This window comes from Arachis hypogaea, chromosome 9 (genome assembly GCF_003086295.3).
Source record: "Arachis hypogaea cultivar Tifrunner chromosome 9, arahy.Tifrunner.gnm2.J5K5, whole genome shotgun sequence".
Taxonomy (NCBI): Eukaryota; Viridiplantae; Streptophyta; class Magnoliopsida; order Fabales; family Fabaceae; genus Arachis; species Arachis hypogaea.
In genome coordinates, this window is record NC_092044.1 from 10,678,153 (window position 1) to 10,694,889 (window position 16,737).

Here is a 16,737-nt window from a genome sequence, read left to right on the forward strand (position 1 = left end):
AAATGTATAAAGTGAATATTGATTTATATAGTAAATATAAGAATATGTAATGTTTATGAAAGGAGAAAAGAAAGAATTATATTTTAATTAAATTTATATATATCTATTAAAAAAAATTAACACTAATATTAAAAGTAATAAAGTAACTTACATAAAAATAAAGGATAAAAAAATACGAAAAGTTAAATTTAAAAAAGAATTGTATAACATTATATAAAAATAGGTTATTATTAAAAAAATATATATAATGAAAATCCTATAGTATAAATATAAAGATAAAAAATTATGCTCAAATTATGTGAATTAACTATTTAAATTAATGTGGTATAATAGTAAAAAATTAGAAAACTAACAATATATTTATAGACTTTTAATATATTATTAATAGATAAATAAAATAAATAGTTAGATAGAAATAGAGTAATCCTTTTGGATAAGCATTTAGTATAATATTTTTGAATAAGTGTCGGTTTGACTATTAAAATTAAAAAATATGTAGTAATAAATATAATAAATAAAATAACACAATTTGAGTATTTTGGATGTATTATTTAAGACAAAGGAAATTGAGGATAATATGGTAGTGTTTCAATTTTTATAAGTGACATTTAATTTAATTTAATATTATTATATTTTCAAATGTTTTTTACGTATTGAATGGCAATGCAATGCATTGAATATAAATTGAAAAGTACAAAGTTTTAATACTTACTTACCAAACTTATTTTGAAGTTGACTATTCTCAATTCTCATTGACTAAACACTTTTCAGTATTTTTTTTAATTTAATTTTTGTTCATTGTTTATTTATGATGAGCGAGCGTTTGAACTATGATAACCATTCTCATACAGTACATATGCATAGACAATTTCCCGTATGAAAAAATTTGTTCCCTGACGATATCTAATTACATTTAATTATTTCAAGTAGTAATAAAGTCGGATACATGAATTAAATGATATTATTAAATTTTATCACGTATTATATTTATAATAAAATTATTTATGCATAAAATTACATTTAACTATTATTTATAAAAAATATATTTTTTAAAATAATTATATTATTATTTGATGTCTTCAATATCCTTAATTTCATTATAAAATTTAAATATCTATTAAATAAAATAATAGTTAATTTATACTTAGCAAAAATAACCAATTAGTCAAATTCGTTTAAAGAGAATCAATTAATTTGTTTGCATTTATTGAAGGAAGATATTTTCCTTTATATTCAAAAGAAAATATTATATTTTCCTTTCTCTTCGTCATTTATCATTGTTATGTGTATCACTCCCTAAAACTAAATTCATTCTTACACAAATTGTTATGTTTATGTGTGAAAAGAGAATTGAAGAATACACAAATAAATAGAGCATAGGCAATAAGTTTTGATTACAATGGGAAAAAAGAGGGGATCCGAAATGAACATTTTATTTGGATGGTTGATGAAGTTATCTATCAAAGTTAAAATCTTTTTGGGAACATTGGTTGCGCTTTGTGCTTTGGTGGCTCTAGGTTTTACCATCAAAGATCATGAATATTTCTTCGTAGTCGCTGAAGCTGTTCATCTTGCTGGGACTATTGTCCTCTTATACAAGCTCTTCACCAAGAAAACTTGCTCTGGTATGTTACATTTCATATTTCATATTCTTCAATTATGGGTTTTGATATTTTAACTTTTCATGTTTTTTGGTATAATATTCTAAATGCTAATCATAAATAATATCAAAATAAGAATTAAGTTAATTTAATCTCCAATCTTCCAATTTTTTTTTTTAAGATTTCATAGAACTTAAACGCAGATCGTTTCGATAGTAGCAGAGGATAAAAAAAATTCTGTTTGGTCCTTAAAGTTACATTCTAGTCTCAATTTAGTCTTTGAAATTTTAATTGTCTCAATTTAGTCTCTAAATTTTTCAAATTTTAATCGCATTAGTTCTGCGGTGATTTTCGTCATAGAGTCAATTTTGAGACAATTGAAATTTTAAGAACTGAATTGAGGCTCGAGTGTAAAATAATATAAAAAAATAATATAAAACTCTGCACTCAACTCAATCAATTCTTATTAATATACAATTCAAATAAAAAAAAATGATTTCCAAATTATCAATTCAATTCTCATGTTATGTCATTTATTCCAAACACATTGTTTGATCTACAATTCAATTGTAAAATTTTTTGGTTCCAAATACACCCTAAAGAAATAAAAGGGGAAAATTAAAAAAAGTTTTATTTGGCATTTTCAGGTTTATCACTTAAAACCCAAGAGATCACAGCTTTGTACCTATCAGGAAGATTAATTTGTGGCATGCTGTTGAGAAATGTTGTTGGTATCTACATGTACATTATGCTAGACTTGGTATTTCTCTTGTCAACATTACTCACAATATGGAAGATAAGGTTCAAATTGAAGTCCTCCTATATTAAAGAGCTTGACACCGTACGAGTGCCTTTTATGGTAATACCCTTAATTTTCTTTTGTTTATGTGAATATATTATGTGATTTACATAGAACACTCATAGTTTAATTTATGGATACTATAAGATTTATGTTATCATCAAATTCCCTAGACAAGCAATATTAAGAGAGTAATTTCTGTAACTAGGGATGTCAATAGGGCGGAGCGGGGGCGGGGGCGGGGGCGGGGGCGGGGGCGGGGAATGCCTCTCTGCTTTCCGTCCCTGCCCCCAGAATTAATCCCTATCTCTGTCCCAATCTCCGTCCTGGGGGGATAATTGTCCCCATCCCCATTTCCCGTGTTTCCCATATTTTTCGCAGGCCCCACTTCCCATCCTCTTATATTTAACATTCATATGAAAATTATAATAAAAAATATCAAAAAAATAAAAAACAAACTACAAAATACTATTACAAACACACAAACATATCTTATCCAAGATTATAAGTCCAGAAATACAACATAGCAAATTATAATACATAAAATAAAATCTTAAAATACAACTTCTATTCTAAAAAAAGCAATAAGATATAATCTTTAACATCAAGTATTCTTTGATGGTCAACATACTCAGCAAGAGGAATCATAATTGCTTTAGATACATAGAAGGAGAGAAAATCAAGCAACTATTTCAAAATCAAACCCTAACTATTTCAAAATTATAAACCCTATATGTCTAATTGCTTTAGATACATAGAAGGAGAGAAAATCAAAATTATACAACCCAGTGAGTAGGGAAGACTGAATAATAAGATTAGGATTTTTTAATTGGTGAAATTACTAAAAAATCCACCTATGTTAGAAATAAAATAAAGTTATTTAAGAAATTTCAAACATTCGGGAAATTATCGGGGATGGGGCGGGGATCTCCGCTCGGGTCCCCGCACCTGTCTCGGGGAAATTTCGCTCCTCATCCCCATCCCCACGGGAAAAATTCTCCACCAACGGAGCCCCATTCAGGACGGTTCCCACGGGAATCCCTGTCTCCTGGAGATTTTTGACACCCATGTCTGTAACTAAATTGAGTTGATTTAGTGGTTAGTTTATTAGCCTGTTTAAGTAAGTGTTACGAGTTCGAATCCCGCTCATCTCTAAAAGATTTTTTCTATTAAATTGGTCATTCAAAGATTGTGAATTAATCATATTTGTTCTCCAATCACTTCATTAACATTTTTTTTCAAAAAATATTGTAAAACGTTAATTAATAACATATATAATATCTGATATGTCTAATTGAATATTGACCAAATATATTTATAAAAATTTATTAATTTAGTCATTTTTCTCAATTACAAAAATTCTATTCCTAATATGACCTAATGACTAAATTGATAGATTTTCGTAAACATATTTAGTCAACGTCTAATTGAACATGTGTGTCATATATGCTATCAGTTAACATTTCATATCATCAATCGTTGACGAAAATTGTGAGTGGAGTAACTGAATGACAGATATGATTAATTCGTAATATTTAAGAGACCAATTTGATTGAAAAAATCTTTCAAAGACAAATTTAAAAAATACCTTATTTTTCAGAGACTAATTTGATTATTAACCCCTCAAAATAAGAGTAATTTCTTTTCCCCTGGTTTTATGTTTAAAGTGTTGCACAGTTGTCCTAGACAACAATATTCTTTTGGCATTGTTTACAATGCCGATGAAATTTACCGAAATTGTCCATAAATTAATGAATTTTACATTTTCTCTTCAAAATCATATAATAGGTAAATTTTGACAAATTCGACATAAAAGTACAAAACATCATTAGAATTGGCCCATCATTCCGGTATTAGTTTTTATTATATGTAACTCATTGTGATTTAAGATTTTCATTTTGTTTGGGCCGGGGTGAACACGTACTAGAGGTATTGAATAATTAATAACATATACTATATATTGATAATGTACTAGGTGGTGAGTTGTGCAATCCTTGCGATAATAATCCACCCGCGTTCAAGTGATTTTTCTTTCACTAACACCCTTTGGGCATTCTGTGTGTACTTGGAAGCCATTTCAGTTTTCCCTCAACTTCGTTTCATGCAAAATGCAAAGGTTAGTCCTTATATATTACACTACAAATTGAATAAATTTTAGTTTAACCATTTTTGAGACTATGGTAATCCTTGTTTGCTTCTAGATGGTTGAAACATTTACAGGATACTATGTGTTTTCGCTTGGTATTTCAAGATTCTTGGCATTGGCTCAATGGATAATTCAGGTGAGATAAAATTGTGAATTGAGTTTATTAGTATGTAAAGTGAATGATTATATATCTAACATATTTTTTAAAATAAAAATTTTTATATAAATCTTTTTTAGATATATATATTTTTTAAATAATAAGAATCAAATTTTAAATTTTTCTGTCGTATAAATTTTGATATTATGTTATAAAAACATTTTTTTTTAAAATTTAAATTAATAAAATATGACATATATACGACTAAAAAAATTATAGGAGCCTAAATCAACAAAGGAGAAGAAATATAAATATGTTAAACAAATAAAACTATATATGTAGCATCCAATCATCCATATGCAAGAACAAAGTAAACATATTTATTTATATTGATTTAAGTATAATGTATATGTTTATATATATACCACATGAAGGATTTGTCCACATTAGGTATAAATTTTGCTCATTTACACATCGAATAATTTCTTATGCATAATAAACTTTATCATTCCAACTGTAGAATCAAGTCATATTATCTTGATAATAAAGCTTATCAAAATTCAGAAAAAACATACATCCATAGGTATATAATTCATTAGTCATATTCACTTGCATTTTTTAAGACCGTATATAATATACGCAAAAATAAAGTATTACGATGATATATTAAATTGGAGATTATTAACTTTTTTCATCCACAATTTGCGAGAGTATATTAAAATATTATTAGAGTTGTTAGTAGTTAAGAGTTAAGTTAGTAATAACTAATAGTTAATTATGAAATTAATTGGTAATATTTTTATAAATAGGATGATTCTTATCATATAACAATAACTTTAACACAACTTTACATATAATATTATTTTTTTATTCTACTCCTCTCCCAAAAATTTAACAATTATTATTATTATTATTATTATTATTATTATTATTATTATTATTATTATTATTATTATTATTATTTAGAAGATTCCGGTGTTTTCATGTTCTTTTTGCAGATCTATAAGACTCGAGGAACATATCTATTTTTGCTAGGTAGTGGCAATATTTGGTTCTTGGCAGCCTTGCTAGCAGAAATGGTACAATCGTTTATTTTGGCTGATTTTTGTTACTATTACATAAAAAGGTATATAATTAATTTTTTTCCCATTTATTACTGTTTTTAATTAGATTCTATATGAGTTATAATATTTGTTCAATTTTTTCTCCCTTTTCCAGCTTCAAACAAGGCCAACTTTTGAGGAAAATGCCAATTTAAGGCCTGAGTTACAGATTTATAGTGTGTTTAGATTTAAGAACAACCAAACTTAAGACCAGTTGTTGATACATGTGCTTTTCTTATTTTTATGTGACAATATATGTTCTGAGGGATATATAAAATGATTTTACACATTTTATAAATGCATCCAAATTTTTAGTGTTATAAGTTATTAATAAGAACCAGGTAAGTAGTTTTTCCTAAAATTAATTAGTAAATATCCCTTTAAAATATTGGGCTTGAGGATTTGAACCCACTCTTTCAAATCACCGTCTTTCTAACTTTGATGGCACCAAGCCACCAATCACCATTAATCACAATCGGTGATAAAATCTTTCAACTAAGGGTCACTCTCTGGTACAGATCAAAGTTGATATAGATATACAGAAACTCGTCATTTGGTTGACGCGTGTACTGTCATTGCAAAATGGAACAGGTTTTTACTAGCAAATGCGACTCACCCCTCTGTGTGTTGTCCTCCGTAACAGGCAAATTGGTGAGCTGGTGAGTTTGGGTTATGGGTCTCTTTGTTCGTTCGTTTTTGGGCCATGGGGATAGTCTGAAAAAAGGTGTTGAGTTGGGTAGGAGGATAATTGATGAAGTCACCGTCGTGTTTCGTGGATTAAGCAGAACCGCCAGCATCATCGCCGTTCTCCCTCCTACATGGATACACACCAGAACTTTCTGTGTCGGAGGAGACCATACCCGATGACTTGGAGCAGATTTGGTGGCAATGGAAACTAAATCAGAGCTGCTCCTTCTTCTGCGTTGTGAAGACTGACAAAAGCGCGGTGAGCGAGAGGAGCAAATGGAGTTGCCAATTGAAGGAAGAGCGAGCAGTCATTGGAGCGCATCAGAAGAGGCAAGGGGAAACTGATTATCTGGGTTGGGATGAGTTTGTTGGGGATGGGTCTTTTTGTCCGGGTCGGGTTCTTCTTTGAGTTGTGATCCGGTCCAGTTGGGCTTCTCTAATTGGGTTGTACAATTAATGCTTATTGTGTTTAGGGTGGAAACAGGACAAGTCTTAACAGGTCTGGGTACTCACTCACTCGGCTTGAGCTTGGTCTACAGCTTGTTATAGTCAATTTGCAAATAGATTGTACATAATAATAGTCAATTTGTAAATAGATTGTATGTATAAGTAATGACTCATCAACAAAATAATATCACACTTTAATTAAATTTTGCATATTCATACTTACAGAAGGTGAATATCATACTCTAAATCCTTACATTTAGCCATGAACATTTTACTCTCAGTCATTATAGTGAGTCAGCATACTTGAGACCGAAATTAACTTCATATAATCCAAATTCTACATTTCAAATGGCACTCAAGTTTATGCTATATGAACTTTTATCCAAGGAGGAGATATTATTGGTTTCCTCTCTTCATATAAAAAATGTTAATAACTTCAAATTCTCAATCATTGTCACCATCACAAAAAAATATGTAAACAATTTCAATGTCCATCCATATTGATTACCAAGAGCTTTTAGAGAACATGATCCGCAGGGAAGAATAAGTAATCCTAGCAAAGAATCATTGTTCAATATAGATATTCTACTTTCATCCCTCAACAAGGAATACCCCATTTTATGCAATTCCAATGAGTCTATAGAGAAATAATCTCCACATCTGCACTGATAAAACAGTTCCAATGCTTCTCCGTCATCTTCACCCATCATATCCTCTAAGCTTAAATCTTCTGCAACATCAACAGCCTAGACATCACGCCTTGAACTTCAAAGCTCATTATCATAAAATAAACAAGAGCTTGAATCGCCAAGAAATTTCCACGCCTTTTGTACTTTGAGAAATCTATCTCCACTAGTTTGATTGCTGCCGGATGCATCAGAAGATTTCAACAGCTTATCAGCATGTAAACTGAGTATGGCAGAGCAGTAACTAGCACGGATTTCTTCATAACTTGAATCTTCCTTGACGTTGAGAACCTCATAATGCGTTTCATGAATGACATTCTTGTCTAGAAGCATTGTTACTTGTTAGACGTTAATTTTTACTCAAAAAGGCAAGGTTCTCTACATTCAAGAGAGAAACATCACCAACAAGGAAAATGACATATTATTATCATTATCATGTATGAAAAACTACTGTAATTACAATACGACTGCTCAAACCATATCAAATGAATTCTTTGGTTTGGAATTCTTTCTTATGCATCATTTCCGACTTCCCTGAACTTCAAAACATGTATTCGATCAACCTAAATTCCTGGCATTCCAAATGCTGGTCTGTTCTTCCATTCCTGAGGAATTGAAGTTGCCGATGTGACATCCAAATTCCAAATAGCCCATAAATTGTTTTCAATAACAAAAACAATTGGCGATTTCCATGAAGCTTCCATGTTAAGGCATTTTTAGAACCGTCCATTATTACAAGTTCTAACTTCGACAAACACTAATGTCACATGAGCAGAATCTGCCTATTTCAGCCACTAGCCAACTACCTCTATACTTACAGGAGAATGCTGCACGGCTTCTCCAGGAGTCCAGTATCCACGGGAACACATTCACTGATGCAAGTAGGCCCAACAATCAAATTACGCTAGTCAAGAAGACAAGAACATCTGCCTTGAGCCACATTGTCCTCTGCAGCACATTGTAGCCTTTCCAAAGTGCTCACTCCTCATGTTGCATGTTGGGGCACCCTTACTGAGGACAGCTTGTCCTAAGACGTCCAAATGTCTCCCTCTCATGAATCTGAAATTGCCTTTGCTGAGCTAAAGGCCATCAAGCTGACTACATTTTGTTCTGGTTCATGCATCTTTGCAATTAAATAATAAGCGTGTCTGCACTCCACAGATAGAGTTTAAACCCATTTTCAACTAAAAATGAAGCTGGTCCAACATGGGGGACAAAAACCTACATTAAGATGCTCTTGGATTGGCTCGTATCTTCCTAATTAAGTAGTTCTCCAAACCAATGCCAGCATCCACTATTCTAGTATGACTTGTTATTTCAATCTTGAGAACTTGCTCCAAAACATCTCTGCACCTCACACCATCGTCCACTTCACATATTAAAGGTATTATGATCGCCCAGGTATCCATATGAGAAGCTTCCCCATGCTCAAGCGATTTGGTTAGAACTCCACAAGCTTCCTTAATCTTACCAACATTGCAGAAACCCTTTACTAAGCCATGAATAACAGCAAACTGCGGAGAAAAACCTTTAGACAGCATCTCCTTCATATAGTTATTTGCCTCATCAAGCATTCCTTTGTCACATAACCCACCAACCAAAGTTCGATATGACACAACATTAGGCAAGCACCCATTGTTCTGCATATCAACAATAACTTTACAAGCATCATGGGCGCGCCCTTCCCTGCAGAACCCCAATATAACAGTATTATAATGAACTATGTCAGGATTGCACCCTTTGATCTTCATCCTACAAAGAAGCTTGTAAGCTTCTCTAAGCTTCTTCTTCCTACACAAACTGTTCAATAAAGTGGTGTAAGTCAAAGAATCAGGAACAAACCCTTTGTTCAACATATCCTCCAACAAATCCATAGCTCCATTCACTTGACTCTTCCTACACATCGCTTGCATCAGAATCCGGTAACACTCGATATCAGGAACAATATCTCTCTTAAACATTTTGTTGAACAGGTGGTAGGCAATGCTAACATCTCCATTCAAACAGAAAGCCCGCATGAGAATATTGTAGGACTGAGTATTGGATGACACACCGTGCCTATGAGCATCCCTGAAGAGATCGAATGCAGGTCGAACAAAGTTGCGGTGGGATACAAGAATCGCAAGAATGCGGTTGAGGTGTTTGGGCAAAGGTTTGAAACCGTATTGAAGCATAGTGTAGAAGGTTTTGAGGGCCTTGTCGGGTAAATCAGCTTCGCCATAGACTCTGATCAAGTAGGAGAACAGGGTAGGAGTGATTGGGTAGGATTCGGATTTGAGGCGGCGAACAAGGTCATCGACAAGGGAGAATTGCCTTGAGCGGCCCAATTTGAGGATGAGAATGAGGTAGGTAGAGTAAGAATGGCGAAAGTTGGGATGGCGAGAGGCGCATTCGAAGATTTCTTTGGCGAGAAGAGGGTCCGATTGGGAAGCTATGAGCTTTTGGACTCTAGATGGAGACTCAAATGGGGAATTGGAGCGAGAAGAATAGAAGGATTGTTGGTTTGGGTTTTGTGAAAAATTGAAGGAGATGATGCGGTGAGAGGACAGGGTGATTAGGGTTTTGGTGGAGCGGAGAAATGATCTGTGCAGACTCGGTGAGGTCATGGCGGTGGCTCAAGAAGGTGAGCTGGCGAGGGCAGGTCAATGCTAATTGTGGATTCGTGGTTAGTGTCCTTTGTTTCTATTGAGGAGATATGGATACTGTGGGTGTTCGCAGCGCGGTTTGGTTTGGTTTTTAGAAAAAAAAATCCATCCAATTGTAAAAAAATTAATTGGTTTGGTTTAATTTTTTTTTAGGCCAACCAAACTGAATTGAAATTGATTGATTTGATTCGATTTTTCGGTTTTTCACCAAGACCTTCATCAACTCCAACTTCTGTTCAAGAATGCTGTCACTTTACTATTATCAAACTGCAGAAATATCACAAAAAAATAAAATAAGAATAGAGAACACTAAACTAAAATTAGAACTGCGCAAACTAAAATTAGAACAACACTAAAATTAAAACAGCATAATTTGAAACCTCAAACCACAAATTAAAATTAAATAATTGAAAAACAGCGACCACAAAAGTTAAGTTAAACGAGAGAACGTTAATAGGGTCGAAATAGTGTTTCTTTGACCTTGTTTAATAGAAGACTTTAACATTCAACAAAGCATGATTTGCTTTGATTAGTGTCACTAACAAATAACAACGTACTAACACAATCACAATTAAAAACATAGTTATCAAATCCAAACCAACAATCAATCCAGTTAGAGTGCTTGGTTAATGGGTTACTGATTCAACCGTTAGATAACTAGTTAAGCCAGTCATAATTAAATAATTATATATGATTTTATCTTTTTTCTCATAATAAGTTATTTTTATTTTATTGCTTTTAAAATTGAATACCACTGAACTGTTTTAGATGTCTCCCTGATCAACAAAGTATAAACTAAAGAGTGCATATAAATGTTAACAAGACTTTTAAATCAATATTTTAGAGCCAGACAAAAAATACAACAGAGATCAGTTCATGAGACAACACAAAACTCCAATGCACATTTTAAGTATTTATTACTAAAAGGTTGTGAGAATCGAATCGGTCAAGTGACAGATTCAATGATTCAATAGTACAACCGAGATCGAACCATAGTTGAATCGATTTAATTAAATATACAATCAAATTATTAAAAATTTAATATATAATTTCAAATATCCAAATTCTATTATTTTTAAACTAATAAAATTTAAAATTTTGTAATTTGACATAATAACTTATACGTATTTTATCATTAAAAATTCACAAAATAAAACATTTCTAAATAATTTCTAAGTTCTAATTAACTAATTAAGTAATCAGCAACAATACTTATCAATCAACAACAAAAATTTAGAATAAAAAAATTTTCAACAATAAAAAATATAAACTTACACAAAAACTCAAAACATCAGCAACTAAACTCACAACAAATTTCATCAGACTTCTAATAAGTATTCAACAAAAAAAACTGAGAATCCAAAAACAGAAAACTCAGCCTCCAAAGCCAGAAAATCAGAAAAATTAAGCCAAAAATCCAAACCAAGCATCCAAACTAAATTCAGAATAACATTAGTAACAACCCCAATTCAGAATACAAAATTAACAACAACCATTCAAATCAACCATCAACCCCAATTCAGAACCCCGTCAACAAGGTTAACTCAGACAAATTAACTCAGCAAAAAAATTCAACAGTCATTCAAATCAACCATCAACCATTATTTCAGAAAATTAGCAACGACAAAAATTGAAGCGTGCTTACCGGCAACGAAGGAGGAAGGAAAGTGAGCTCGGACAGAGAGAGAGGGCTTGATGACGAGGACAGAGAAGACGAGTTCAGGGCCGACGACGGAGACTGGCTTGATGACGACGATGGAGACTGCGACGCCAACAACTCCGAGCAGACCTTCTGGCGACGTCGAGGAGAAGAGGATCCAGGAGGCGAGGGCCGATCAGACCTTCGAGAGGCGAGGGCCGATCAGACCTTCGAGAGGCGAGGGCCGATCAGACCTTCGAGAGGCGACGACGTCGACCGCTGTCTGTCACCGCCGGCGGCGAAAGTGGTGGCGTTCTGATAGGGTTTAGCGTGGGGCCATGGGCAGGTGAATTGTGAGAGAGAGATAAGGGGGGCTTTCGTTGGTGAATTGTGAATTGTGACTTGCGAGAGAGAGAAGGCGTGTTCTGCTTTTGCTTTTTAGTAATTCAAAAAATCGAAAATAAAATTGTGTTTGAAATACCTTTGAATAGAATTCTCAAACAAAAGAATTTTTTAGTTTGGAATACAATAAGGCGAAAACTGGTGAAATTGCCTATATCCGAGAATTTTTAGATGAAAATTTAGTCAAATCAATTAAATCATTTAACAGTTTTATATATTAACTACACGTAAAGTCGACTGCACTTAAATTTTCACCTATAATAAAGGTGTTATTTTCAATTTTTAAGAGAATTTTAGTTTTCACGTGTCCAAAGTAAATTATACAAAAAAAAATTGATTTGCAATTCTAGCATTATTAAAGATTGAAATATTAAAATTATTCTTAATAAATAAATATAGATAAATAAAAAATTACACAAACAAAATAATAAAAAACACACTATTCATTTCATTTATCAAATTAATTATTTTAATTATGAATTTAAATCTAAAATAAAATTAAAATTTATTTTAAAAAAATAGAATTATTTTTTTACTTTAATACTTTTCAAACATGAGGAATTGATTGGTTCAATCGGTTTGATAGATTTTTTACCAATCTTTCTTTCTTTTGTCAGGTGATTTTTTTTTTTTGTCTCACAAGAGACCCATTCACACTTTTTAATTTTAACACAAAGATTAAAATGGAATAGAACTCCGTTATGAAGACGTGTGGTGTCGGCGATGGAGTAATCGGATGGTGCAAATTGGAGATGATTTATCGGACGGTCCAATTTTCTGGTGACAAAACGGACGATTCGAATTGTTCCTCTCCAGTCACATGTCGCATGCGCGTTGCTCCTAACAAAAAGGTGCTCCTTTAACCCAACACACTCACTTTATTACATTTACATCCAGCTTTCGAGTTACTTTCACCGTCATCTTCACCCAATAGCCATTCTCTCTTCTTCTTTCTCCTTCATTGAAAAAAAAAAATTAAAATGCCAAAGAAACAAAAATCTAAAGATATTGATCGTCCTAAACTTCATGTTGTAAAATATCTCAGCTATTCTAATTATATAAGTTTATTTATTAATTTTTTATATTTCAAAATTATAATTATTATTCTTAGAAATTTAATTATAATTGTTGTTGTTAGAAGCTGAACTGAAAAACATATATGTGACAGAATTATTATTATTATTATTGATAGAAATTTAGGAATATATGTTTAAATAATAGTTAGAAATACGTATGTTTAAATGTAGTTAACTTTTGTTTAGAATTTTTTGTAATAATTTTAGAAATTATAATTAATTAGTTAACTGTTATAATTAATTTTAGAAATTTAGGAATATATGTTTAAATAATAGTTAAAAATATGTATGTTTAAATATAGTTAATGTTTGTTTAGAATTTTTTCTAATATAATAGATTAGTAATAAAAAATACTTGTTTAGAATTTTTTGTAATAATTTTAGAAATTATAATTAATTAGTTAACTATTATAATTAATTTTAAAAATTATAATTTTATAAATTATAGTAATTTTTCGTAACAATAAATAAACTAAATCGGTATATAATTTTTTTGGAATAATATTGATAACTTCGATTAATAATTAGGATGTGTAAAATATAATGTATTTGTTTTTTTGGTAATAATTATTTGTTTATTGTTAACTTTTTAATTGACATAAATATGTTATTATAGTTGAGGTTTTAATATTATTACAGTGGAATATTATCAGTTAGATAAAAATTGGAAGTATCTATTAGTTATTATTATTTGTAGTAAGTTAGAAATAATCTTTAAGATTATTAATTAAATTTAGAAGTTAAAATATTATTACTTAATAAATTTGATTCAGTAAAATTATTTGTTTAATTAGATTTAGTAAAATTATCTATGATAGTTGTGGAATTTTAATTAATATTTCTTGTTTAGTTAATTGTGAAATTTTTTCAATAATGATAGTTAATTAATTGATAGGTTAACATAGTAATTACTAAATTTAGTAATTAACAAAAAATTTAGCATGAGATTAATAAATTAGTTGCTATAGTTAGAAAATTATTATATTTTAATAGTAAATTAGTAATTGTTAATGATTTAACCAATAATTTACTATGTTTTTGTAGAGTTTACGGATGTTGACATGTGATCACCATGTCCCTTTGGATCGGTACAATGATAGGGTAGAGGAGCATTTACAATCTATTGGTTTTTATCATGTGTCAGAGATTGGAGTAGTCCAATGTCAGAAAACACTGGTAAATGCTCTAGTCGAAAGGTGGCACCCAGACACACATACATTTTACCTTCCGGTTGGTGAATGTACTGTAACGCTGGAAGACGTGGCTATAATTTTTGGTCTTTCGACGGATGGTCTTCCAGTCACAGGGGTGACTCTAAGTAGTTTTGAAGTTTTAGAGGCGGAGTGTTTGGACCAATTTGGGGTTGCACTGAGAAAGTCGGACTGTAGAGGAAGCTGCATAAAACTGACGTGGCGTCGAGATTTAAAAGAACGTTTACAGTTGACTGATGAAAATAGTATACTGAGGTACGTGAAGTGCCACATTATGTTATTGATCGGTATGATCTTGTTTGGAAACTCCGGGGCATACATGGCTTCCAAATCCAAAACTCGCATGAAAGATGGCTCCTCAAACGGCACTTCATTTGCGAGTGCATTTGCCACGTCTGTCACATTTGGAGCCATAGTGCCGTCACCTTGATCTTCATCTCCGTTTGGACTAACAACTTCGTAATTGCTTTCGAACTCTTCCTCACTGTCACTATTGTAATCTTCCCGTACAATATTTCGGTCGGCCTCAAATTGTTCGAATTCAATGTACAACTCGATGAAAGAGATTTGAGGACGACTTTCAATGTACATTGAAAACATCTCTTGCATACTCGCTTCGTCCATTATATATTTAGTTTGAAATTGAACGAATTCACCAAATACTGGTATGTGATATCTATATAAAATACATGATATTTTTCTTGACATCTCAAAATCTATCTTCTCACAAATCACACCTTTGAGCTCTTCAAATGAGATTGTGAAAGGAATAACAACATCTAACGGATCTTCACAAATAAATTTTACTCCTTCAGATGTTTGTAATAAAATCTGACCAAAATAATACACTTTTAAAAGAACTCTATCATCCATTTCTTTCACTCACCTAAACAGAAACAGAAACTTTACTATCAATTTTTGTTGAGTTAAGAAAATTAACTAAATTCATTAGTGATGACAAATATTATTTTATTGGGCAAAATAAATAATTAAATATTAATTATTTATAATTATATGTTGCTGATTATTTATGATGATATGTTGCAGGCCAAAAATAAATATAATGCAGCAGCAACCCAAGTGAATGAGAGAAACATATAAATAAGGCTGGTGGGCTAAAATGCAAACGAAGCCTAAAAGAAACAAAGAATACAAGGCAACGGGCTGAATGAAAAAGATCTGATCCAAGCCCAGTTCATTGCCTCTCTCATTCAAACTCTTCCATCTTGCTCTCACCCAAAAGCAACGTTAACCTGTCCCCTCTTGGTCAGAACTCAGAAAAAGAAAGAGAGAGCTTCTTCCCTAAGCTATTCACTAAAGAAGCAAGAAAGAGAAGATTAAGCAAATGATAGAAGTCTAATCACCCATCATCAATCTATATCAAGAAGAGGTCAGAAGTTAAAGGTGATTTTCATTTCTTTCTACATGCATCTCATTTTCTTCTCTTCTTCCCAACACTCTGCCATTCCAAAAATGGGTTACAAGGGAAAGTTGATTTTTGCTCTAATCTGCTGTGTATCCATGGTCACAAGTGTATCTTGGGGACCAAGTTGGTTTTCAATGGCTGAGATAGGGTTTTACCATTGGAAACATCTGTGTATGATGTCAAATATCTTCGGTCAAGCAAAAAGGAGACAGCTTGGAAATCAATTTGGGATAAATGAAGAAAGTAATCTCTGTTCACCACTACTGTACATCAATGGTCAAGATTGTTTCTTGGGGACCAAGAAGTATCTCAAGGGTTCAGATCTGGATTCACCATTGAAAATAATTTTCTTTGCTTTCCTGAGGCTTTCGGACAAGCAAGAAAAAGTCAAACTCAAATTTCTAATTTGGGGATTAACTGGAAAAGTGACGTGGTAAGTTGGTGAAGCACACAGCTCAAGAAGTTGACCTTGGGAGAAGATCCCAGCAACATGCAAGGAGAATAAAAGAAGACTTCCTGCTCATTCAGAACTAAGGACAGAAAACCAGAGTTTGAGAGTTGTGTTCTGTGAAGTATTCCCTGTGAAGTTCCTCTAGTTGGATAATGCTCTCTATCAAAGAAGCATTCGGCCAATACTGAAGAACTAAATCAGAGGTTTGCAAAGCTGGTTTTTAACATAGCAAAGAGGCTGTTGATGAAGTCAATCTCCTTCATGTTTTACTGATTGTAATGTACTTTTCTATGTTTATCTTTCTGTAATTTCTTGTGAGAA

At 32.0% G+C, this 16,737-nt stretch overlaps 3 protein-coding genes across 3 annotated transcripts; 1 reads left to right on the plus strand and 2 right to left on the minus strand.

The window, feature by feature from the left end:
* The first annotated feature begins 1,281 nt into the window (after nucleotides 1-1,281).
* LOC112710339 (ER lumen protein-retaining receptor-like) lies at nucleotides 1,282-7,083 on the plus strand. The gene is made up of 6 exons (XM_025762514.3): nucleotides 1,282-1,625; nucleotides 2,249-2,460; nucleotides 4,376-4,516; nucleotides 4,602-4,682; nucleotides 5,642-5,769; nucleotides 5,862-7,083. Exons 1-6 carry the CDS (start codon nucleotides 1,400-1,402, stop codon nucleotides 5,899-5,901), a joined length of 828 nt encoding a protein of 275 aa, XP_025618299.1. The 5' UTR covers nucleotides 1,282-1,399; the 3' UTR covers nucleotides 5,902-7,083.
* Nucleotides 7,048-7,899, minus strand: LOC112710340 (uncharacterized). Its single transcript, XM_072202492.1, is given in 1 exon segment — nucleotides 7,048-7,899. A coding segment is annotated over 1 exon segment (606 nt). The 3' UTR covers nucleotides 7,048-7,293.
* Nucleotides 7,354-12,348, minus strand: LOC112710337 (uncharacterized). The gene is made up of 2 exons (XM_072202491.1): nucleotides 11,857-12,348; nucleotides 7,354-10,478 (listed from the first exon to the last, which is right to left on the minus strand). Exon 2 carries the CDS (start codon nucleotides 10,170-10,172, stop codon nucleotides 8,793-8,795), a length of 1,380 nt encoding a protein of 459 aa, XP_072058592.1. The 5' UTR covers nucleotides 10,173-10,478; nucleotides 11,857-12,348; the 3' UTR covers nucleotides 7,354-8,792.
* Between the last annotated feature and the right edge of the window lie 4,389 nt (nucleotides 12,349-16,737).

Coding starts and splice junctions, on each gene's coding strand:
- LOC112710339 (XM_025762514.3), top strand. CDS start 1,400: ATGGGAAAAAAGAGGGGATCCGAAATGAACATTTTATTTGGATGGTTG. Junction 4,517..4,601: donor GTTTCATGCAAAATGCAAAG/GTTAGTCCTTAT, acceptor GTTTGCTTCTAG/ATGGTTGAAACATTTACAGG. Junction 5,770..5,861: donor TGTTACTATTACATAAAAAG/GTATATAATTAA, acceptor TCCCTTTTCCAG/CTTCAAACAAGGCCAACTTT.
- LOC112710337 (XM_072202491.1), bottom strand. CDS start 10,172: ATGACCTCACCGAGTCTGCACAGATCATTTCTCCGCTCCACCAAAACC.